The sequence below is a fragment of the Bidens hawaiensis genome, unplaced genomic scaffold (assembly GCF_021521415.1).
Source record: "Bidens hawaiensis isolate Kalapana, Puna unplaced genomic scaffold, B.hawaiensis_p1.1 tig00020451_1, whole genome shotgun sequence".
Classification (NCBI taxonomy): domain Eukaryota; kingdom Viridiplantae; phylum Streptophyta; class Magnoliopsida; order Asterales; family Asteraceae; genus Bidens; species Bidens hawaiensis.
The window spans coordinates 230,057-255,602 of record NW_027493125.1 but is presented as its reverse complement, the minus strand read 5'-3'; the positions used below and the strand labels follow the sequence as shown (position 1 = coordinate 255,602).

The 25,546-nt window shown below is 35.2% G+C and overlaps 2 protein-coding genes and 1 pseudogene across 2 annotated transcripts; 2 read left to right on the top strand and 1 right to left on the bottom strand.

Annotated features, from left to right (window-relative positions):
* Positions 1–6,888: 6,888 nt before the first annotated feature.
* On the top strand, positions 6,889–8,981 carry LOC143560805 (PLASMODESMATA CALLOSE-BINDING PROTEIN 1-like). The gene is made up of 4 exons (XM_077049022.1): positions 6,889–6,946; positions 7,062–7,301; positions 7,401–7,434; positions 8,792–8,981. Exons 1-4 carry the CDS (start codon positions 6,889–6,891, stop codon positions 8,979–8,981), a joined length of 522 nt encoding a protein of 173 aa, XP_076905137.1.
* A 2,973-nt stretch (positions 8,982–11,954) lies between these two features.
* Positions 11,955–12,635, top strand: LOC143560793 (AT-hook motif nuclear-localized protein 16 pseudogene; annotated as a pseudogene).
* A 252-nt stretch (positions 12,636–12,887) lies between these two features.
* On the bottom strand, positions 12,888–15,285 carry LOC143560792 (glycerophosphodiester phosphodiesterase GDPD6-like). Its single transcript, XM_077049010.1, has 8 exons — positions 15,264–15,285; positions 14,793–14,968; positions 14,482–14,665; positions 14,321–14,395; positions 14,145–14,254; positions 13,852–14,070; positions 13,550–13,708; positions 12,888–13,129 (listed from the first exon to the last, which is right to left on the bottom strand). The coding sequence occupies exons 1-8, from the start codon at positions 15,274–15,276 to the stop codon at positions 12,959–12,961; spliced, it is 1,107 nt and encodes a 368-aa protein (XP_076905125.1). The 5' UTR covers positions 15,277–15,285; the 3' UTR covers positions 12,888–12,958.
* Positions 15,286–25,546: the final 10,261 nt, after the last annotated feature.

Sequence of the window (25,546 nt, the reverse complement as noted above, 5' to 3'; positions counted from 1 at the left end):
AATCGGGATGATGCGTGATAGTGTATGATCAAAACCGGAGGATTTGGGTAAAAGCTGATTTCAGAATATCATATGCTGAAAACAAAGTATCATATGCTGAGCATAAGAGGAGCGTACATCAGGAGTTTTTAAAGTATGGTTTGTTGATTTAGAGTATCATACTCTAAAGTTAGAGTACATTTGCTGAGCCAGAGTACCATATGCTAGATTAAAATAAACTACGGGGAGTCGCTATTTTAAAACCCTATATAAGGAAAAAGTTAGGGTTTGAGAAAAAAACATCTCTGGAGGCTGGAAACAATTCTTGGAGAGGAAAACCACTATTATTCCATCAAATCAACTCCGGACTCCATGAAGATTGAAGATTCCATCGACACCATGAGCGGCTAATCTTCTCAAATCATACCCGGGATGTATAGTTTGTAATCTTTCAGTCTTTTCTCATGTACTAGAACAACTAATTGTAATTGTCTTGATGTTAATCTATGAGTATTGATGTTTAGTATGTCCGTACATTCAGTCGGTTTAGGTTTTTGTCGATCAGAACGATTAGTTTGTCGGTTGCTATAATAATTGCTCGTAGGATTGTTTTGACCTGTTAATTATGAGAAAGCATACGTTTGCCCTTAGTTGAGTCACACTGGCAGGGACCGTTTGATAACCAGTGCCGTGTGTTAGCGAGAGTGGATGCCTAAGGTTTAACCGGTTAGTCAGTCTGTAGTTGACATAAGATAGTTCATCTGTTATGTGCATGAGTTTGCTGTTAGTTTGCTTACTTGAATTCCCGGGTGTGATTTGCTTGTTAATTGATTGAATACTTGATTAATTGTTTGTTTCTTATAAAACTAAATTGTTTGCTAGTGTGATCAGCACTTTGATATAGTTCACTTCATAATGTTAGGAATCGGTTTCACTACGCACTGACCACATACTCCTCGTGGTTCGACACCTTAGTTACCCTAGCCTGCTTAGGTGATTAGGACACTGATTTAATAGTTTTTGACTAGATAGCGACAGTCTAGTATTTCAAATCTTTAAAAGATCACATTTTTTATCATCATATACAAGCTTACTGTTACTTAAAAATACTAGTTATGTTCAATAATATCTCTCAAACACTCACATTAACAAGGATCAAAACTAGGAGAGTAAAAAAATCACACCGATCGTATCATCTATCCAGCCCATAATTTTAGATTGTGCTGAAAGAAAACTCATGACCGTGTATCAACCGCCTATAGTGCATTTCAAAGTCAACACACACATCTAACAATAACCCCGCATCAACCATGGATCAGCATCAATTATTGTCAATTATCTACCACCCTCTTTGATATAATTTTGAAATGGGACAATCTCACTTCAACAACATCAAAAATATAATTAGTCAAAGTGATGAAGTAAAAAAATAATAATAAAATAATCACTATTTTATAATTCTTAACCGAAATAAAAAAATAAATAAAAAACAAAGTTATCATAAACTACTTATGTTTCTATATATGAAGAGAACTTTTATTAACCAAAGCTTTAACAAAAATCAACTCAAAAGATTCCCAGAATAAATTTGTATAATTTTTTTATAATGGTTGGTTTATTATACATTAGCAATTACGGTTTAATCTCCTTTTCTTTTTTTGATATCGTGAACGTTATCGTGATCAATACCATGTGTTGCAACAATTAGATGTGGCATGAAGCATTCTAGTGAACAAGGCCTACTTAGAAAAAAACGAAAGCGTGGTAGGCCTTGCTTAACAGCTAAGGTAGACCACTCGAGATTCACATGGAGTAATACATATGCGTTATAACTCTTCTTGTATTTACTCTATAACCTTGTTAAGTTGATATTTGTACCTTTCTTATTTGCCAAAAGAATTCATTGATGATAGATATATTAACTATATATTAAAAACTAAATTTATCTTCCTCGCACATTTACTATTCATTTTAAGGGTTTTTATTGGTCCTAGTATTTTTCTTTTATTTCTTCCTTTTTCTTCTCAACTTCTTTTAATCTACAAACAATAGAGCTTTGAGTATAACACCCTTGCCAACCGTCGTCTCCGTCTTCGGCATCGTTGCACCACGTGGCAGAGGGTGTGGGTGTTGGTTCTGAACAGTCCACGACCACCACACCACGACTCCATCGCCGACTAGATTTTCGGTCTTGATTGATCTTTTTTTATTTGTGAATTGACGGAATAGGACAAAAATACGGACCATGGACACCACCCCTAAGTGCAGTTGCCACCTCCACTACTACCACCCATACGTTTCGGTATAGTTTTTTTTTATTTCGTTTATTAGCGTGTTGCAACACGTGAGTTAACACGACCAACCCGTGTGCGTGGTTTAACGTTTTCTCGCATGTTTTATTACGGTTTAACGGCTCTAGCGCAACACGTTGGTCTTGAAAACTAGTTATGTATTAAGAAGTTACACAAATATCTATATTCACCAATGTACCCTTATATATATACACACACAGACCAGAAGTGACTATTTTTTTAGTCATCACTTTTATTATATTTTTTAGAGTTTTCTTTAATGATAATCTGTAATTAGATTGTATGTGTCTTATATGATCCATCTGCTTTGCTAGTATAACTTTTTTTAGTGTAAGTATTAATTACTACTAAAGGTAATACACGTGAAAGATAATCGAGTTTTTGGCTTACGCACCTAATACACCGTGTAGTTTTGAAAGTGAAGGGCTAAGCACACTTTTTTTGTTCGGATTCTCGGTTAACGCCCCTAGTTCCTTAACATCAGCTCAAGAGTAACTAGGAGTTTAAGGACCAGAGATGTAGTAAACAAATTTGTTATATAGATTCACATGCAATTGTAATATGTTTTAACAAATTTGAATGCAGATAGTTTTGTTTACTTGAAATAAATTGAGAGAAACAAATGCTATCTAAATAAAAATAATAATAATAAATGACATAGATATAAGTTTAAACCCAAATGTAGCCGTTAGGAAAAAATAATAGCATCTATGACCGACACCTCGGCCTTGGTAAGTAGCTCGGTTTGTGTGACCCCACCCCACTACCAAACCCTTTCAAAATAATAATTGGAATTTAATTATTTGCTCTTTTATTTTCTTTTTAAATTACAAAAAACCTAAATTTGTTTCGAAACAAGAACTTAGTTGAGAGTTGAGACACGAATAAACAATATTTTTTTTCATTAGCTTGGTGACTTTTTTAATACGAAAATCATAAAGGTATCTAACTTTTATTTAAGAAAAAAACATTTGAAAAGATAAATATGCGGTAATAAAATATACAGATAAATTTCATGTGTCCACAAACCATTTTTAAGTTTATATTCGCATATAACAAAAAATGTTTTAGTTGTATAGATCTTAGATACTTTACTCAAGCACGGGGTTTAACTTTATTCAAACGGTTCGGGAGTCAAATGCTCAAACAAATTTGAATTGCTCTCTAAGCCCGTGTGTGTAGTTAATCTGTCTGCTGAGGAACCGGGCCCGTCTTTTTCAGTAATGGACTTCAGTTTGAGTGTTAAACATAATAAATTGGTGGCTAAAAAGGTCAAAATTAATCAACCGGATCCTATGTCGGTGGAGGAGATTATTGATAATCGTATGGTTGAAGAACATGTACGGGATGATGCCTTAAGTGAGGAAGGGATTGATGATTTCCAGGGTGTTGTTAACAATTGCCATACGGCATGTGACAACACAAAGGAGGTTGAGGCTACGATTAGGTTAGCTCGTGACTTGGGGATGAATCTCGAGGGCATGGAAGGCCTTGTTTGTAAGGATGTAGAAGAAGAAGGGCTTTGATTCTTAGGTTGAGATTGCTTTAATGGTTGTTTCGGGTATTCACTTATTAGTTACTTAGGGGTTAAGTTTAGTGTTTAGCCAGCTTGTTTGTTTCGTTGGCTCTGTTTCGGTTTTTTTTTGCTAGTTTCCCCACTAGCTCTTTTTATAAAATTTGCTGTTAAAAAAAAGATCTTAGATACTTTCTTTCCTTAGATTTTTTTTTAAAACGCAGACTTCTTGAATTTAGGCTATTGCATTCTCTAAATTCAGAGAGTCTCGTTGCCCAACTCTGGACAAGCTATGTAGTCTTAAATTTTGTCTACGCTGGCTTTCAGAGTTTTGCTTAGGCGTTCCCCTGAGAAACCATACCGTCGGCTGCTACTTGACTGTTTTTGTGTCATCACAAGAGCTGAACTCTCTAGCATAACTAGGGGTGTGTTTTTTAACTGTACCCGAATAACAAACCCGAACCGAAGCGACTCGAGACCCAAATAACCCAACCCGAATTCACCCGAACCGATTAAACTCCTAACCCGAACCCGAGATAAAATATTCGGGTCGGTATTTGGGTTGAAATACCCAGATTTGGGTTGACCCGAATAACCCAAAGTATAATATATCGATGCATGTATCCCTAATTTTATAGGGTAGTTTAGCGATGAAGTAGCACAATAACCTTATGTATTCTTGTTCGGTTGTTCTCAAGACTCCAACTAATATTGGATCTATCACATCCCGATGTATTAATGACCATAAAGCATACTGAGAATGTATCTTCAATTCAAAAACTTAAACAGTATATTATTTAAAACAATATTTATTGAGCATGTTTCTTCAATCTACGTAAGTATTAATCCACAGGCTACAACGCTCCTTCATCCCGTCTAATGCATTATTGTATGATAAATTTCATGTTTTACTCAATAATATATGCTATTGTTGAATATGGTTGTATATTATTGCTTTATAACGGCTTGGAATATGGTTTTTTAATTTATGATATTGTTAAATGTGGAATTTTTTAATTTGTTAAACCCGAAACTCAACCCGAATTTACCCGACCCTTATAACCCAAAACCCGAACAAACCGAACTTATTTGGGCTGGTTCTTGGGTCAATTTGTTTTGAGCTCAAACCCGAACAACCGACCCAAACAACCCGAAACCCGAATAACACCCCTAGGCATAACACATGGTGGGATGAAAACCCGGGTGAACTCGGGGTTCAAACTGATAGCCTTTGCACAAAGCCTAGCTCGAACTTAAGTTTACATTGAAAACCCAAGCCTTCCATCATTAAACCATATTTTTTTAGATATTTTATTTCCTTATATAAAACAGATATGAAAGCAAAGTGAATAAACAAAATAAATTACTTACATGAAAACAGATATATAGGTGAAAAAAGGGTATTTGATAGAAACTTTGTCTAAAAATAGAAAAAAGAACTTAAAGGTTAGTTACATTTATTTATTCTAACATAATGGCATAAAGTAGATATCTTAAAATATAATTTTGTTTTAATATTATAGAATACTTTTAATATTTTTTTTATTATATCTCAATAAGATTAGAAAAAAAGAGCGTGTAACTCATAACTCTTGAAACATATGACGGTATTTCATTGTGTGAGGGTGGAGATCGTATAATGTGCTCGGGTAGACTGAACAAACTTTCCCTTGATGACAATGTTGTATTTTAATTGGATTAGGGGTATTTTAATTGGATTAGGGGTGCGGATGAAAGTCATTGTGCTCCCTCTTAAGACCAATTTGTTTACCATCAAGCTTGATTGATCCATTAGTCAGTCAATCAATCAATTTTACCTAGTAAAAATCCTGCTAATAGCCAGACTATTAACAGGATATGAAGGATAGGATGTAGGCATGCATCTCAAAAAACAAAGAAGTTGTTTTTAAAGAGATCCTCAACTTCAATATATAAAGTTATATAAAAGAAACATAAGGTTCAACAAAAGACTTATAGATAGCATAGGAACAAAACGGATAAATACAATAATTAAGAAAACATTATAGTAAAGAGGCAGAGGCAAAAACCAAAGTTCATTTTCAAAGAATAAAATAACAAAACCAATGCTCATTTTTATAGATTGAAGAAACACTGATCGACCCCGGGCAGATTACGGATAATCTGGGGGTTAAATAGATGTTTCCCACGAGGGGTTAGACCCAGCAAAGATGGTTCTTCTGATAACCTGCAAAACAGATACCGTGAGCTTGTCACTGAGAAGGGGGGGTACCTCCTTGTGACCACCCAACGGCGTGAGAATCAGACTAGATTGCTCTTGAATATAAGTGTATATTAAGAGATTGCTAGAGCAGATATCAGGTATAAGATGTAAGATACAAGATGAGATTAGATGATCATACCATTTGGGGTATTTATAGCCGAAGGTAGGTTTCCAAGAAGGTATAGCCGGCTGAATAGTATTCCTGTTCTACCAACTGTGGCCTACGCACGTGCCATGCTGGTAGTTGGTGGGTAGGCAGCGGCTGACAGTGACTAGGCCTGCTGTGTACTATTCCTTTTCCACCAACTGCAGGCTATGCACGTGGTATGACAGGAGTTGGTGAGTAGGTAGCTGCTAATAGTGACATACAGTACAAGAGCATGCTGCTCGCCATACTGTTGTCAATGAACTGTCGTATCCAAAGTTCATTTTCAAAGAATAAAATAACAAAACCAATGCTCATTTTTATAGATGATTAAAAAATATTAATTTTAAAAATGTTCTTTTTATCATAAATTATATACCATTCATCAATCATAATACTTATTATTATTATTAAGGTTTATGTAATGAGACACAACACAACAAAACATACTCATATTGTGCAATAATATCATAACTTTTGTGTAACTAATAAAACATAAAAATAGGTAAGGCCATAATTTCCTATGAATTAATCCATAACTTTACATTACATAATAATAATAATAATTTATTAATAAGCTTGGGAAAAGAAGCACGTACGCACAACTCTCCACCTGAAACTTTTTTCTTTTATGGTCACTTTTAATTTATTCACTCATCAAACCACTCTCACTAACTTCATCTCTCCAACCACTTCCATGGCTCCTGCTGCTTTACTTCTTTCTCTCCTCATCTTCTCCATGGCCACTCACTCAAGTACATTTATACATCTTATTATTATTCTATTCTAGTAGATCTATGGTTATACACACATACATAAATTTGTACCTAACTTAACTCTATGCATTATTATTAATATATATGTTATAAGGTGCAACATGGTGCGTGTGCAAGAAAGGTGGAGATGACAAAGTGCTTCAGCAAGCCATAGACTACGCTTGTGGTAACGGAGCCGACTGCGCCCCGACGCACCAAGGTGGTAAATGTTTTAACCCGGACACCATTACGGACCATTGTAACTATGCGGTTAATAGTTATTTCCAGAACAAGGGTCAGGCGCCTGGCTCATGTGACTTCAAGGGTGCAGCCACCGTTGTCTCCGCAGATCCCAGTTAGTAGCCACTCTCTCTACAATATTATTATTCTTTGTTATAGTTTATTTGTTACTTTTAATCTATACTTAATACTTGTGTTTTGAGGTTTTGTGTAGGTTCCAATGGGTGTACTTTTCCCACTTCTGCTAGGTATATATGTTCTCTTATAAATCTTTTTTTCAATCATAATAAAAGTGACTTTATGTTTACATTAATAATAATAATAATAATAAAAGTGACTTTATTATATTAAATTATGAGAAAACTAATAAATAGATTATTCAGCTCTAAGAGCGTTGGTGTGGCTGGGATGGATTCAATATAAATTTGAACCGAGTCGAGTTTAAACAACCGCGAGGTTTGGGATTGTGTTTGAAAAATGCTTATTGGCTTATTGGTTTTTTTAAAAAGCTATTTTGAAAAGTTGGGATTTGGTACTTTTGGAAAACTGCTTTTCAACCCTTTCAAAAATCTAAAATAAGAAAGTTTTTTGTGATTATCAAACACATTTTAATTTATTGGTTTTTTGAAAACACTAATAAGCCGATAAGCATTTTTCAAACTCAATCCCAAACATGCTCTAAATAGAAAATAATATAACTAAGAAATGATAAACGAGGTACAAGACGAGTTTGAATTTAAGAAATACAAGTCGAACTCAAGCTTTATAAATAGAGCTTGAGTTTGAATTTAAGAAATACAAGTCAAACTTAAGCTTTAAGAAGTACAAGACTTGACTCGCCTCGTTTTTTGACCCTAGCTTAGAGTAAAAACTTTATTTGAACTAAAGTTTTTACTATTTTATGTTTTTCTTTTTTGAAACGACCAACTAAGTAATGCCGGGTATTCCGTACGCGGCCTTCATTGGCTAAAGGTAGCCCGAGCCGGCCACGAGTCCGGAAGGAAGGAGCCCCTAGCGGTCCACAAATTGAGGGATTCCTCGGATAAAACCCGACCCCCCACGCCCGCCAAATGACACAACAGCGAGGAGCCGGTAAAACCGGGTAAGATCAGGACTTGAACCTTGGCAATCTCCCATATAAATTGATGATATTGAGGTTTGAACCCCCGTAAAGTGAGTGCTCTAGATTGAGCCACATTCAATTTATTTTATTTATTTTATTGTTTTATGTTTGTTGAATTAATGTTAATTGAAACCATTTAACATAATATAAATATTTATAATGATTTAAAATAAAAGTTTAGGTGAAAAGATCTAGTAAGAGCCCCACATGTGATTTGTACAGGGCATATTGTACGGTTAACTGAGCCTCTGCCCAATAAATTTGTCCATATCGAACACACCGGCGACATGACCTGGTGCCACCACTACCACCACAATAATAATCGTTGGATCAATGCCATATTTTGAGATATGAGTTAAATCAATTTAAACACCAACATACTTTTAGTGTATTTTTTTTAACATGGTTTAAAGTTTAGCTGTTTAGGGTTTAGAGTTGTAACTAATATTAACGTCACGCGTTCCAAATATCAATATACGCAGTGGCACTGGGACCGCAAGCCCGCGTTCACCAACCAACATTAATGGTGGGATAGCTGTTGGAGCGGGAGGAGCGTTAGGTCCGTCTGCATCCGATGATGTTAGCCATGGTGGGGTGAGGCTACATAAACAAAGCACCATTTTCGGGTTTTTGGCTATTGTGGGTGCGGGGGTCGCGATGATGCTTACATGAGGTTGATGAAGGATGTTGGTGTCTACTTCCTAATTAATGTGTAGAGAGTATGTAGCTTTCAGTTTAGGGGTTTTTAATTTGTTAGCTAGCTAGCTCTATTTTGATTTTCAAATTGGTGGTTATTTCTTGTTTGAAATTTTGTACTAGCTAGGAACATGTGGAATGGTATGTTACTAGTGGTCCCAAAATGGTGTTTGTTTGCTGTGTGATGTGTTTAATGAGGTTCTTATGTTGTCTATTTAATTTACTAAACTAATCAAAATATTAACATAATAATATCATGAAGGTAGCGTTTGGTATGTAACAATGGAGGTTGGAATGGTATGATTTATTGTGAGGGAATCCAGAAAAGTGCGTTTGGTTAATCAAAGGAATGAAATAGCTCATTACCTAGTCCATTTCATTCCCTTTAAAATACCCCAATTTCATTCCATTCATACCCTATGTTTTTTTTCCTTTTCATTCCCTTTACATCACCTCCACCACCCTCCCACCACCACCACCCACCATCAACACCCCCACCACCAACACCACCGCCACTACCACCAACCACCACCATCATCGTCCACCGCAGCCGTTACCGCCACCATCGCCATTAGCGCCAGCGCCCACCACCGCCATTCGCCTGCCGCCGCCATCAACCATTGACCTGCCTCTCACCAACACTGCACACCGCCCACCGCCTACCATCGCCGATGCCCACCACCGCCACTGCCACCATGCCTACCACCTCCAATGTTACCGCCGCCGCCACCACCACCCACCTCCAACCACCATTATCTCTCGTCGCCCACCACCATCACCGTACACCAATGCCACGACCGCCACTACCTCCTCATCACCACCGCCACTCACTACCATTTTAATTTTATTTATTTATTTTTTCCTGCCTATTAAACAACACAAAGTAAAGATTCATTTCATTCCTATGTGGTAACCAAACATCTCATTGGAATGGTAATAACCCATTCCACTCATTTGTCCATTCAATTACCAAACTCATTCCATTCATTCGTCAATTCCATTATCTCATACCAAACAAACCTTAATGATTTCTAAATAATAATAATAATAACAACAACAATAATAATAATAATAAGGTTTATTGGATTTTAATAATCCTTATTGACTGGTATTGGCCGATAATAATCCCTATTTATTTTATCACCACTGGTGGTTCCAAATTTAAAAAAGTTGGCCACCAATGGCCGCCGTTAAATATGACTTAACGGTGTTATACTTTTTTCCGAATTTCAAACTAATGTTTTATGGCTTTTGATCGGAAGGAGGATACGAGTAAATTGGTGTAAAACTTTGTTTGAAACGGTGCTCCAAAATAACGAAAAAATGCTTCAATTCGGGTGTTTGAACTTATAATTAATAGAAATCAAGTCGTCTGAATCACTGTTTCGAGCTAAGTTTTACATCAATGGACTCGTATCCTCCTTCCGATCAAAAACCCTAAAACATTAGTTTGAAATTCGGAAAAAAGTATAACGCCGTTAAGTCATATTTAACGGCGGACCATTGGTGACCAACTTTTTTAAATTTGAGACCGCCAGTGGTGATAAAATGAATGGAGATTATTATCGGCCAATACCAGTTAATTGGGATTATTAAAATCCAATAAACCTAATAATAATAATAATAATGGTTTTTAAATGAGTTGTGGAAAATAAATCCTTTATGGTTTTTAACCTTTTGTTCTTGTCTTTCTTCATATCTCCACGAGGGAATCCATTAACCATGGTCTACGTCATTCTCATTCACATATTATTATTCTCTGTTTTAGTTAACCTTTGATGATTTAAGGTGTGCTGTCTTCTTGAAATTAAGAGGAATTCATATTTGTTAATGTGTTTGACAAAGTTTGAATGTGTTTAGTAAAAAAAATGAGTCATTATATATAATTATTTTAGACCTAACGATAATTATAATAACAATAAATAAAATAAATTTATTGTAGCAATAAAAAATTAACAAAATCGAGTCCTTCACTCCATGCGCCCATGCTGATTGTGATCAAGGTTCGAGGACAACAATCACCAATCACAATTCAAGCAATCGCCCTTGTTGTCAAGGCCCTAAGATGGATGCCCAATTATTCATCCACTACAAGTACGACGGTTCCATTAATTCCCAGGACCCAGTAATCAGTTAATGAACTAAGGGCGCTAACTGGCCTATGTTTGTTTATGTTTAATGGACTATTTTGTGTAATGGGTTATGCCTGTAATTTTTTGGTTTTAGTTGGACAATTGGATAATTGTCCGTGTTCAGCGGGTCATGCATAGTAATGTTATGACTCCAAGATCAGTAAATATAGTTTTTAAAAGATTGGGTTTTGCGATTCAAAAAGGGGCAGCGGCGCAGCTTGTTGCCCGCTTGCCTTCTGTTTCGATGTAATCCAATAAACAATCATATATTATGGAAAAAAAAATCGGATAATTATTTGTCGGGTTTAAAAAAATTAGCAGGTTAAAATAGATTTGTGGGTTTAACAATAAATTGTTTAAAGATTTTTGCTTTAAAATTATATATATAATTTTTGAAATCTCTGCCCCCTGTCATTTTCCGCCCTACCTAAAAGCCGGCCATGCTATAAAATTAATTTTAAAAAGAGTCCTCACATATACAGTCGTATAAATACATGTTTCTTCCTTCAAAGTTTAAACGTGTTACAAGACGAACCATCATTTTTCTCTCACAGTACGAAGAACATTAAGCATATTTATAGATTTTTTATACACACAAGTTCCTAGGATTTTATGTCATTTTGATTTGGTGGTAGCTAAGAGTTAGGATTTTAGCAGCATAAACTAAAGAAAAAAAAACATTAATTACGTAGGTTGCTGTGTTACTTAACAATCACCTAATTATATGTCATTCTTTTGATTTTTCATCATAAATATATCCATATCAATCTCCCTACTTAAGCATGGCCAATGATCAGTTAATCCCAAAATATCAAATATGGCTGGTAGTGGTGACCTTACTGCCATTACATCAAAAGCCGACGGGCATGTGGTTCGGAAACCGCGAGGTAGGCCAGCCGGTTCCATAAACAAGCCCAAACCACCCATCATCATTACTCGAGACAGTCCCAACACGTTGCGGGCCCACGCCATGGAGGTTAGCCCGGGTTGTGACATTGGTGAGAGCCTAGCCACTTTTGCTAGAAGAAAGCAACAAGGGATATGGGTGTTAAGTGCCACCGGGTACGTGAGCAATGTCATGTTGCGTCAACCGTCTATGTCGTCTGCTGGGCCAGGCTCCGGGCCTGTAGTCACTCTTCATGGTCGGTTTGAGATTTTATCATTGGTGGGTTCAGTATTGCCGCCACCTGCTCCACTAGGTGTGACTGGTTTAGCCATATACCTAGTGGGCCCACAGGGCCAGGTGGGTGGCGCCATCGCTGGCCCACTTATGACATCCGGCCCTGTGGTGATCATGGCTGCCACTTTCATGAATGCCACTTTTGATAGGCTGCTTATTGAGAAAGAAGAAGCGATTGCAACACATGATCAACTTCAGCGTCGTGCCATTGGTGTTTCAGATATCTACGCGTCACCACAAAACATGATTTCTAACTCCAACCTCCCTCTGCCCGAGATGTATACTTGGTCAATGGCTCGACCGTTGTCTAAGGCATGAAAATTTATTTAGTTGATGTTCAAGAATTTGGTAACTCAACATCATGGAAGCTCAAAACTGTATTACTTAGAATCGACTAGTACGTTAATCTCGTGTTTTAAACGCGTCATGTAAACTCCTGTTAGGGATAATGATATAAGAAATATAGATGTTAAAATCCGTGCTTATTAACACCGTTCATGATGCAGCATTCCTTATGTCATGTCACTGTCAGCTTTTAAGTATTAGTTATTGCCACTTAACTCAAATATACTTTACGCTTAAACTTATTCATACATTCTTAACTTAAATCCTACTTTTACATTAATATTTAAAACATAAGATTAATGCGCTCGAGAGGTCCATTCCTGGTAACGATGGAGGCTACCAGGGAAATCGGTAAAAAGTCCGTCAACTCGCATTGTGTTTATCCAGTAATGAAGTTCCACATAAGGGTCTTGACTGAAGTTAAAAGGCAAGTACTTGTTTTCATTGCGAAATGTGTATGGGTGCACCTGCAAGTTACAATAAGGAGGTTAACTTTGAATTCTGAGGTCAAACACAGAAAAAGTCAAATCCATTAGTTTATAAAATTTAAATGAAACTTTGACTATTAGAACGAATTCGTTCCAACGGATTACAGATGAGAAGCCATTAAAGTTAAAAACTAATAATCAGATTCACCTCAATATGATGTTTTGACAGTAGAGTGAAGAGGTTACCGTTGACCTTTTGAGGTCAAAAAAGGGAAAGTCAACTATGTAATTACACAAGGTTTCAAGAAATTTCAAGAATATATTTATGATCATAATGAACTTACTAACATAATACATACGGAAAAAGATTCTTGTGAGGAATTAATAACAAAATCTACATCAGATTGAACTTCAGAAAGTAAAGCTTTGACCTGAAAAGTCAAACTGTGACTAATGTACCTGTAGATTATGAGCGTGGGCCCGGGTGACGAGATCAGTAGGCGTTTGAAGGTAGCTGCAATATGTTACAGGTACAATAGTGTCTTTCCCTGGACCAATACCAACAACATATTCTTTAATATAATTCAAATAGTAATCCGAAGTGATCTCTGCAAACGTCTGCACACGAATAACCATAATCGGATAATCAGTTGCAATAAAACGGACAAAACAATATGTAATTAACTAGTTGATTGAAATCACAAAAATGACATTTTTAATAAGTAAATGTATATGAACATATTATTGAACCTTTTGGTTACCTGATTCGTGTCTTGTGTTCTAATGTCCACATCATCGGTTAAGAAGATCTTTGGTAGATCTGTTTGGTTATGGATATGAACAAGTGAAGACGGGGCGAGTGACTGAATGAAACAAGGTTGTTTTAGCCACTCTTTCGATAAATATGAACCCTTGTAACTGTATTTTTTAAGGATGTCCACAAAAACATCTTCAAATCTCTTTCCTTTTGGCCATTTCACCTGAAAATTAGTTATAATTTCATAAATCCAGTGTAAAGTTTTTACATGTGACAATTGATGAGAATATAACTTACATGTTGGTTCACCAATACCGGATTTTTAATTTCTGGATATATTCCAACAACCCTTGGTGCATTTATCGCGATTTGAATGTACTCTTCGAATGTGATAATGGGAAACTTTCCTGATCATCATCGCATAACGTATTGATTATGTTATATTAAATTAACTAACTAACTAACTAACCAACCATTATATTGTGGATCACGGAACGAAAACCTCTGCTTTGTCCTCAAAGTTTTTAGTTCTTTTAGTGTAAAATCAACTGTAATAGTCAATTAGTTAGCAAATCATTTACACAACGACATTAATCGACTAATATATTTTTGAATCAAAACTGAAGCTGCATACATATGAAAAATCCAGTTTCGTTTTTTCCTTCAACTTCATAAGTTTTGACTCGGTCGGCAAACTCCTTGTGGTCTGCAATATCAGTCGACATGTCGAGTGTAAAGTCGTGGAGACACATAAGCACACCGTCTTTACTAGCTAATATGTCCGCTTCAATGAAGTCTGCACCCTCTTCAATAGCCCTCTATAGGAATTAAAAGTATAAACATATGATACTACAATAATAATGTAGCATTTTTCTGTAAAAAGTGATTTAGGAGGTTTTATGTATTTGTATACTCATAAATAAAAAGTTTAACAAATTAATTTACTAGGTAAGCTGGAGTGGTTTCTTCTGGGAGTACTCCACTTGAACCTCTATGTGCAATGTTAAATGGACGAAACGTCTGTAGGGGCTTTTTTGTAACTTTTCCATCAGCTGGAAGCGGAGAGAGTCTACTTGCCGAACACCTGATAAAGAGTAGCAGCAGAGTAACAATGGTGCAACCTGGAAAGTGTTTCATTTCATCAATCAAAAACGTCACATAGGTCAACATTTATGATTTTTAAACTACATTATTGATAAGAGTTAAGAGCATATGTGGTACAAAAAATTACAAACTTGTTTAATAATCTGACACAAATAACATGTATAGACATTCCCATAAACATTTAAAAAATGTCGTTACATTTCATCATGTAAATAAATAATTTAGCTTTTAATATCGTATAAATAAATATAATGTTTAAGTAAATAAAAAAGTTTGAAGTTTAATAAAGATTTGGAACATGGAGGTGCTTACTTGATGAGTCCATGGCACATAATAAGTGCAGTTCTTGATTGATCTTCTTGGGGGTTTGGATATTTAAAAAGAAGGTTGATGGAATATCCCACGGACAAACAAAATTTTGAATTGGCTGTTTGTTTGGACTGGTTGAGATATTTTCGACATGTCACGTGGTAAATAATTAGGTGATTAAATGCAAAATATCTATTATTAGATATGACTCAGTTTGATACGACCAGTTTTTTTTATGTGGAACGAATTTCAAACCGTTCACCACGCCCTATAGTTTGAATTATTTGAAACCAACTAAATAACTGCAAAAAAGAAAAAAAAAAGTGAAACCAAACTGATGACAAGTTTGAACGATTTTTGCAACTTCAATTGTACTATGTGCTACTCTATTTATTCTGCCACATGGACTAATAGAGAGAAGGCAAAAAATGTCTTAGGGCATTCTCAATCCGTCATCTGTCTAATCTCTATAATTATAATTGTTTTGGTCAAAAATTAACACAATGATTTCGTAACCAAATTAGTAATCGGGACTAGGTGCTTATATGAAATGAACGTAAAAGTACTTGAACACAAGGATTTGTTGCGAGGAAAAAACCTGTTATCCTTAGGATAACAAGCAAAAAACCCCGGGCGGTGAAAACTATCACCACCGGTTTATTAATAACAAAGGTGATTACAATTGTGGAGCTCAAACTTGATCGTGATTACAAAGAAAGCGAGTACTAGTAAGTTCTTGAGTGCTAGAGTGTATATTTGTATATTTGTTTGTTTTTATTTTGGAACTTTGTGGGTGTGTTCACTATAAACCCTCACGAGACCTCACTCGTCCACCCGGGCTACGGGGGGTTTAAAGGGCTTGTTGCATACGCTAAATGCAACCGTGATTCCTACGAAAGTGAGTTAGGTCTTTTATTATTTTTAATTAGTTAACAAAATTTTTTATGAAACTAAATAACTCGGCTCGGTAATATTTTTATAATATAATAATTTTAACTCTCGAAAGACCTAAATTGTTATACTTGTGAGTGGTTGCTTATACATGTCTCGAGATATGTGCAGATTTGATTATTTGGTATTGGTTGGAGATGGAGACATGTGTCACGAGTGTGTTGAGAGTTATGGCCCGAGTTTTGCATTGCATTGTCGTGATTATCAGGTGATTTCGGTTTCATAAACTATTTTGTTGTTTTTATTTTAGTTGTTAAATCTGTAATTGTATAAGTTGCTTAAACCCATCACATTTGTTCCCCGAGTTTTCGAGTAGTAAACTGTTTGTTCAACCCCGTCCCTCAAATGATTATTAATGGTTTATTATTTTAACAATGAGGAAAATGTCAACCTCAAGTGTGGGGATGGGGGGAAATTTTGAAAATTTTTAGCCCGATAGTACCTCGAAGAGTATTCAGAAACTTAAGTTGTTAACTGTCACTTATTGCTATTAATGTCAAGTTAGAGGTTTTTGGTCATGGTTGGTTTTTTAGCTTCTCGATAGTTTTCCCGACAAATGTTTTTAAAATGAGAAGTTGAAATTGGAATCGTTTAGGCCTCCCTCGAGTCAAGGGGATGGGTATACATGTTTCATATCGGCAACCCATATTTCCAGACATATTGTGAGATTAGCCCCTATACTTAATACACATATTATATAATAGATATAAAACATGTCTTGTCATTTATTGAGGGAAACCTGTATGTTTTACAGAATTAGAACTTGCTTGTCACATGCTTTTCGAGATCTTAATTCCACCACCTGTATGGAGATTAGGACTTTAGAAAACCTGTTCCGTACATATTTTCCTCACTAAATAAATTCCTTACCTGACATTATCCCTTAGGAGCCCGTTTGGACTATATTCCTTTTTCGTTTGTTAAACTGAACATTACATACCATTTCAGCCTTGGCCTTTATTGTCACACCCTGACCAATGAAGGCAGACCTATATTAAACGAGTCTTGTGTTAGTAGGTAGTCTTGGAAGGGTTTAAAATAAAATACATGACAAATAAAGTAAATAAATAAAGTTTAGGATTTAAAATGTAAATATTTGAGAAATTAAAGAAACGAGTTTTGTAAAATAAGTTTACTCGAAACCGGGTCTCGGTATTCTATTCATTAGTTTTTTTTTCTTTTTTTACTCAACCTATGTTAAGTAATAATGTGGGTTAAAATGCAATATTGCAAAACCCTTGGTTATAGGAATACCAAAACGAGGTTTAAACGAGTGTTCGGGTTTGTCGGTTCGAGACTTGATAATTGACCAAGCTCAAAGTTAACTTCCCAAAATAATAAATGTTATGAGATAACTCAATAAAATCAAAATAGACTTAATCAAGTATGTAGTTCTATTTTGAAGAACCTTAACGTTCGTTAAACGAGTATACGACTTTATCGGTCCAAACTTGTTATAAGATCAAGTTGGTTACCGACATGCCAAGTATGTTTAGAAATTAACTAAAATTGATTTAAAATATAATGTTGAAGAAAAATATGAGTTTTGGTGGCTAAAAACACACTTGTGTGTCTTAAGCGAGTGAACTCGGTTTAGTTTGGTTTTTGGTTCGGTCCTTGACTCGGAATAAGAACGAGGATGGTTACCACATACTCAATTACCATGGAACTTGTAAAATAACTTATAAATAATAATACTCAAGTTTTACATTCAAAAAGTTAACAATAAAGCTTTTAAACGAAAGTTCGGTTTTTGGTTTGGTTCTCAACTCGGGATGAAACTGAGGCTAGTCACCACATACCCAATACCATGGAACTTGACAAATATGAACAATAAACTAAAATATGCAGAAGTTAAGCAAGTATAACAAGTTATATGGTTAGATTTGTTAAATATATAAACAAGGACTATAAAGTCCTCCATGTAACATTGTCTTACTAGCTCGACATTTCAACCGGCCAAGACCGGAGAAATGAAAGACCGAAGGTAAACAAGGAGTGTATATTATATATATGTTGTAACATCAAGTTTTAAGTATTGAGAAGTTAGTTAAAATGAAAGATTAGCTTATGAAGAACAACCTTAGAATTCAAGAATTTGAGAGAGAAATGAGGAAATGAGCAAGCACAAATGAAGAAGATGGGTGTGTGTATATAGGGTAAGTTGAATGGATCTTTCTTAAAGGGTGTTTCATGAAAATGGGTTGGTTATAGACCCAAGAAAGCACAAACTACAAATTGATCATTCAAGTCTCCATTTTGGTAGTTTTAGTCCCTTGAGTTCGTTTGAGCGTTTTCGGGGCATTTTAAGAACCGAAAAGGGTGGTTTTTTTTGAGATCCGACAACTATAAAACAAATATATAACATAAAATTCACCATTTTGATAATATCGAAAGGTTTGGGATACAAAACGGGTCGGGTTTATATTAAGAATACAAGTATAAAATAACCCGAAATTGACAAATGTCACATTTATTTTATTTTAACCCGTGTGATGAAATCCAGTTCGTTATAGAGTTGTATATATTTCGAGTTGTACTTAGTCAGATGAGTTGTAAAGTTGTAAAGTTCAGAGTTGTAAATATCAGTTATGATGTCAAAAAAAATTGAAAAATCAGCAAAAAGACAAAAAGAAATTATCAGTTTAGTATTTCAGTTGTTATTAGCAGTTGAGTATGTAAATAGCAGTTGATTGTGAAAATAGTTCGTTTGTATGTGTGAGTCTGTATTTTGGTTTGTTTAATTAGGTTTCATCCATCTTAGTCACTAAATATGCCTAATCCGCACCCGAACCTAAGCCTCGGCAAAATCTTAGTCCGAGTCTTTATACAACCGGTGGTTAATGGGTGGAGATAAGACTGTCCTGCAAGCATATTAAGTTGTAACTCATATTAGGTATTTGAGGGCAGAGACATATACTGGCACATCTTTTGCTAGTCCAGATATTAAACCGAGTGGAGTATTGATAGTGTGAGGGGTATGAACATGTATGCCTTAATCGGAAACAAAGTACACTTTTCTGGACGATTCTAGGGTTTTATTGTAGCATTAACTGTATTTGTGGGTTGTCAATCTAGAAAGTGTCAGTCTGGGAAACTGGGTATGACCTTAAACCTTGCTAATATTAATGGTGATAATTGATTCACCTATGATGGCGGTTAATGTTTACTTTAGAGTTTTGCTTGAGGGCTAGCAAAAGATAAGTGTGGGGATGTGATGTTCGGTTTATTTGTACATATATTAGTTCGTTAACATAGTTGTTTTATTCGTTTAAAGTAGGAACTCTGGTACTTCATACGTGTTTGTTATATTTCAGGTCATAGGTGATTAAAGCAGCTAATATGGACATGTACGAGCACAGAATGAAGAATCGGGATGATGCGTGATAGTGTATGATCAAAACCGGAGGATTTGGGTAAAAGCTGATTTCAGAATATCATATGCTGAAAACAAAGTATCATATGCTGAGCATAAGAGGAGCGTACATCAGGAGTTTTTAAAGTATGGTTTGTTGATTTAGAGTATCATACTCTAAAGTTAGAGTACATTTGCTGAGCCAGAGTACCATATGCTAGATCAAAATAAACTACGGGGAGTCGCTATTTTAAAACCCTATATAAGGAAAAAGTTAGGGTTTGAGAAAAAAACATCTCTGGAGGCTGGAAACAATTCTTGGAGAGGAAAACCACTATTATTCCATCAAATCAACTCCGGACTCCATGAAGATTGAAGATTCCATCGACACCATGAGCGGCTAATCTTCTCAAATCATACCCGGGATGTATAGTTTGTAATCTTTCAGTCTTTTCTCATGTACTAGAACAACTAATTGTAATTGTCTTGATGTTAATCTATGAGTATTGATGTTTAGTATGTCCGTACATTCAGTCGGTTTAGGTTTTGTCGATCAGAACGATTAGTTTGTCAGTTGCTATAATAATTGCTCGTAGGATTGTTTTGACCTGTTAATTATGAGAAAGCATACGTTTGCCCTTAGTTGAGTCACACTGGCAGGGACCGTTTGATAACCAGTGCCGTGTGTTAGCGAGAGTGGATGCCTAAGGTTTAACCGGTTAGTCAGTCTGTAGTTGACATAAGATAGTTCATCTGTTATGTGCATGAGTTTGCTGTTAGTTTGCTTACTTGAATTCCCGGGTGTGATTTGCTTGTTAATTGATTGAATACTTGATTAATTGTTTGTTTCTTATAAAACTAAATTGTTTGCTAGTGTGATCAGCACTTTGATATAGTTCACTTCATAATGTTTGGAATCGGTTTCACTACGCACTGACCACATACTCCTCGTGGTTCGACACCTTAGTTACCCAGCTTGCTTAGGTGATTAGGACACTGATTTAATAGTTTTTGACTAGATAGCGACAGTCTAGTATTTCAAATCTTTAAAAGATCACATTTTTTATCATCATATACAAGCTTACTGTTACTTAAAAATACTAGTTATGTTCAATAATATCTCTCAAACACTCACATTAACAAGGATCAAAACTAGGAGAGTAAAAAAATCACACCGATCGTATCATCTATCCAGCCCATAATTTTAGATTGTGCTGAAAGAAAACTCATGACCGTGTATCAACCGCCTATAGTGCATTTCAAAGTCAACACACACATCTAACAATAACCCCGCATCAACCATGGATCAGCATCAATTATTGTCAATTATCTACCACCCTCTTTGATATAATTTTGAAATGGGACAATCTCACTTCAACAACATCAAAAATATAATTAGACAAAGTGATGAAGTAAAAAAATAATAATAAAATAATCACTATTTTATAATTCTTAACCGAAATAAAAAAATAAATAAAAAACAAAGTTATCATAAACTACTTATGTTTCTATATATGAAGAGAACTTTTATTAACCAAAGCTTTAACAAAAATCAACTCAAAAGATTCCCAGAATAAATTTGTATAATTTTTTTATAATGGTTGGTTTATTATACATTAGCAATTACGGTTTAATCTCCTTTTCTTTTTTTGATATCGTGAACGTTATCGTGATCAATACCATGTGTTGCAACAATTAGATGTGGCATGAAGCATTCTAGTGAACAAGGCCTACTTAGAAAAAAACGAAAGCGTGGTAGGCCTTGCTTAACAGCTAAGGTAGACCACTCGAGATTCACATGGAGTAATACATATGCGTTATAACAGTATAGATTAGTTTTAGTAGTTTATAACTCTTCTTGTATTTACTCTATAACCTTGTGAAGTTGATATTTGTACCTTTCTTATTTGCCAAAAGAATTCATTGATGATAGATATATTAACTATATATTAAAAACTAAATTTATCTTCCTCGCACATTTACTATTCATTTTAAGGGTTTTTATTGGTCCTAGTATTTTTCTTTTATTTCTTCCTTTTTCTTCTCAACTTCTTTTAATCTACAAACAATAGAGCTTTGAGTATAACACCCTTGCCAACCTTCGTCTCCGTCTTCGGCATCGTTGCACCACGTGGCAGAGGGTGTGGGTGTTGGTTCTGAACAGTCCACGACCACCACACCACGACTCCATCGCCGACTAGATTTTCGGTCTTGATTGATCTTTTTTTATTTGTGAATTGACGGAATAGGACAAAAATACGGACCATGGACACCACCCCTAAGTGCAGTTGCCACCTCCACTACTACCACCCATACGTTTCGGTATAGTTTTTTTTTTATTTCGTTTATTAGCGTGTTGCAACACGTGAGTTAACACGACCAACCCGTGTGCGTGGTTTAACGTTTTCTCGCATGTTTTATTACGGTTTAACGGCTCTAGCGCAACACGTTGGTCTTGAAAACTAGTTATGTATTAAGAAGTTACACAAATATCTATATTCACCAATGTACCCTTATATATATACACACACAGACCAGAAGTGACTATTTTTTTAGTCATCACTTTTATTATATTTTTTAGAGTTTTCTTTAATGATAATCTGTAATTAGATTGTATGTGTCTTATATGATCCATCTGCTTTGCTAGTATAACTTTTTTTAGTGTAAGTATTAATTACTACTAAAGGTAATACACGTGAAAGATAATCGAGTTTTTGGCTTACGCACCTAATACACCGTGTAGTTTTGAAAGTGAAGGGCTAAGCACACTTTTTTTGTTCGGATTCTCGGTTAACGCCCCTAGTTCCTTAACATCAGCTCAAGAGTAACTAGGAGTTTAAGGACCAGAGATGTAGTAAACAAATTTGTTATATAGATTCACATGCAATTGTAATATGTTTTAACAAATTTGAATGCAGATAGTTTTGTTTACTTGAAATAAATTGAGAGAAACAAATGCTATCTAAATAAAAATAATAATAATAAATGACATAGATATAAGTTTAAACCCAAATGTAGCCGTTAGGAAAAAATAATAGCATCTATGACCGACACCTCGGCCTTGGTAAGTAGCTCGGTTTGTGTGACCCCACCCCACTACCAAACCCTTTCAAAATAATAATTGGAATTTAATTATTTGCTCTTTTATTTTCTTTTTAAATTACAAAAAACCTAAATTTGTTTCGAAACAAGAACTTAGTTGAGAGTAGAGACACGAATAAACAATATTTTTTTTCATTAGCTTGGTGACTTTTTTAATACGAAAATCATAAAGGTATCTAACTTTTATTTAAGAAAAAAACATTTGAAAAGATAAATATGCGGTAATAAAATATACAGATAAATTTCATGTGTCCACAAACCATTTTTAAGTTTATATTCGCATATAACAAAAAATGTTTTAGTTGTATAGATCTTAGATACTTTACTCAAGCACGGGGTTTAACTTTATTCAAACCGGCCAAGACCGGAGAAATGAAAGACCGAAGGTAAACAAGGAGTGTATATTATATATATGTTGTAACATCAAGTTTTAAGTATTGAGAAGTTAGTTAAAATGAAAGATTAGCTTATGAAGAACAACCTTAGAATTCAAGAATTTGAGAGAGAAATGAGGAAATGAGCAAGCACAAATGAAGAAGATGGGTGTGTGTATATAGGGTAAGTTGAATGGATCTTTCTTAAAGGGTGTTTCATGAAAATGGGTTGGTTATAGACCCAAGAAAGCACAAACTACAAATTGATCATTCAAGTCTCCATTTTGGTAGTTTTAGTCCCTTGAGTTCGTTTGAGCGTTTTCGGGGCATTTTAAGAACCGAAAAGGGTGGTTTTTTTTGAGATCCGACAACTATAAAACAAATATATAACATAAAATTCACCATTTTGATAATATCGAAAGGTTTGGGATACAAAACGGGTCGGGTTTATATTAAGAATACAAGTATAAAATAACCCAAAATTGACAAATGTCACATTTATTTTATTTTAACCCGTGTGATGAAATCCAGTTCGTTATAGAGTTGTATATATTTCGAGTTGTACTTAGTCAGATGAGTTGTAAAGTTGTAAAGTTCAGAGTTGTAAATATCAGTTATGATGTCAAAAAAAAAATTGAAAAATCAGCAAAAAGACAAAAAGAAATTATCAGTTTAGTATTTCAGTTGTTATTAGCAGTTGAGTATGTAAATAGCAGTTGATTGTGAAAATAGTTCGTTCGTATGTGTGAGTCTGTATTTTGGTTTGTTTAATTAGGTTTCATCCATCTTAGTCGCTAAATATGCCTAATCCGCACCCGAACCTAAGCCTCGGCAAAATCTTAGTCCGAGTCTTTATACAACCGGTGGTTAATGGGTGGAGATAAGACTGACCTGCAAGCATATTAAGTTGTAACTCATATTAGGTATTTGAGGGCAGAGACATATACTGGCACATCTTTTGCTAGTCCAGATATTAAACCGAGTGGAGTATTGATAGTGTGAGGGGTATGAACATGTATGCCGTAACCGGAAACAAAGTACACTTTTCTGGACGATTCTAGGGTTTTATTGTAGCATTAACTGTATTTGTGGGTTGTCAATCTAGAAAGTGTCAGTCTGGGAAACTGGGTATGACCTTAAACCTTGCTAATATTAATGGTGATAATTGATTGACCTATGATGGCGGTTAATGTTTACTTTAGAGTTTTGCTTAAGGGCTAGCAAAAGATAAGTGTGGGGATGTGATGTTCGGTTTATTTGTACATATATTAGTTCGTTAACATAGTTGTTTTATTCGTTTAAAGTAGGAACTCTGGTACTTCATACGTGTTTGTTATATTTCAGGTCATAGGTGATTAAAGCAGCTAATATGGACATGTACGAGCACAGAATGAAGAATCGGGATGATGCGTGATAGTGTATGATCAAAACCGGAGGATTTGGGTAAAAGCTGATTTCAGAATATCATATGCTGAAAACAAAGTATCATATGCTGAGCATAAGAGGAGCGTACATCAGGAGTTTTTAAAGTATGGTTTGTTGATTTAGAGTATCATACTCTAAAGTTAGAGTACATTTGCTGAGCCAGAGTACCATATGCTAGATTAAAATAAACTACGGGGAGTCGCTATTTTAAAACCCTATATAAGGAAAAAGTTAGGGTTTGAGAAAAAAACATCTCTGGAGGCTGGAAACAATTCTTGGAGAGGAAAACCACTATTATTCCATCAAATCAACTCCGGACTCCATGAAGATTGAAGATTCCATCGACACCATGAGCGGCTAATCTTCTCAAATCATACCCGGGATGTATAGTTTGTAATCTTTCAGTCTTTTCTCATGTACTAGAACAACTAATTGTAATTGTCTTGATGTTAATCTATGAGTATTGATGTTTAGTATGTCCGTACATTCAGTCGGTTTAGGTTTTTGTCGATCAGAACGATTAGTTTGTCGGTTGCTATAATAATTGCTCGTAGGATTGTTTTGACCTGTTAATTATGAGAAAGCATACGTTTGCCCTTAGTTGAGTCACACTGGCAGGGACCGTTTGATAACCAGTGCCGTGTGTTAGCGAAAGTGGATGCCTAAGGTTTAACCGGTTAGTCAGTCTGTAGTTGACATAAGATAGTTCATCTGTTATGTGCATGAGTTTGCTGTTAGTTTGCTTACTTGAATTCCCGGGTGTGATTTGCTTGTTAATTGATTGAATACTTGATTAATTGTTTGTTTCTTATAAAACTAAATTGTTTGCTAGTGTGATCAGCACTTTGATATAGTCCACTTCATAATGTTAGAAATCGGTTTCACTACGCACTGACCACATACTCCTCGTGGTTCGACACCTTAGTTACCCTAGCTTGCTTAGGTGATTAGGACACTGATTTAATAGTTTTTGACTAGATAGCGACAGTCTAGTATTTCAAATCTTTAAAAGATCACATTTTTTATCATCATATACAAGCTTAATGTTACTTAAAAATACTAGTTATGTTCAATAATCT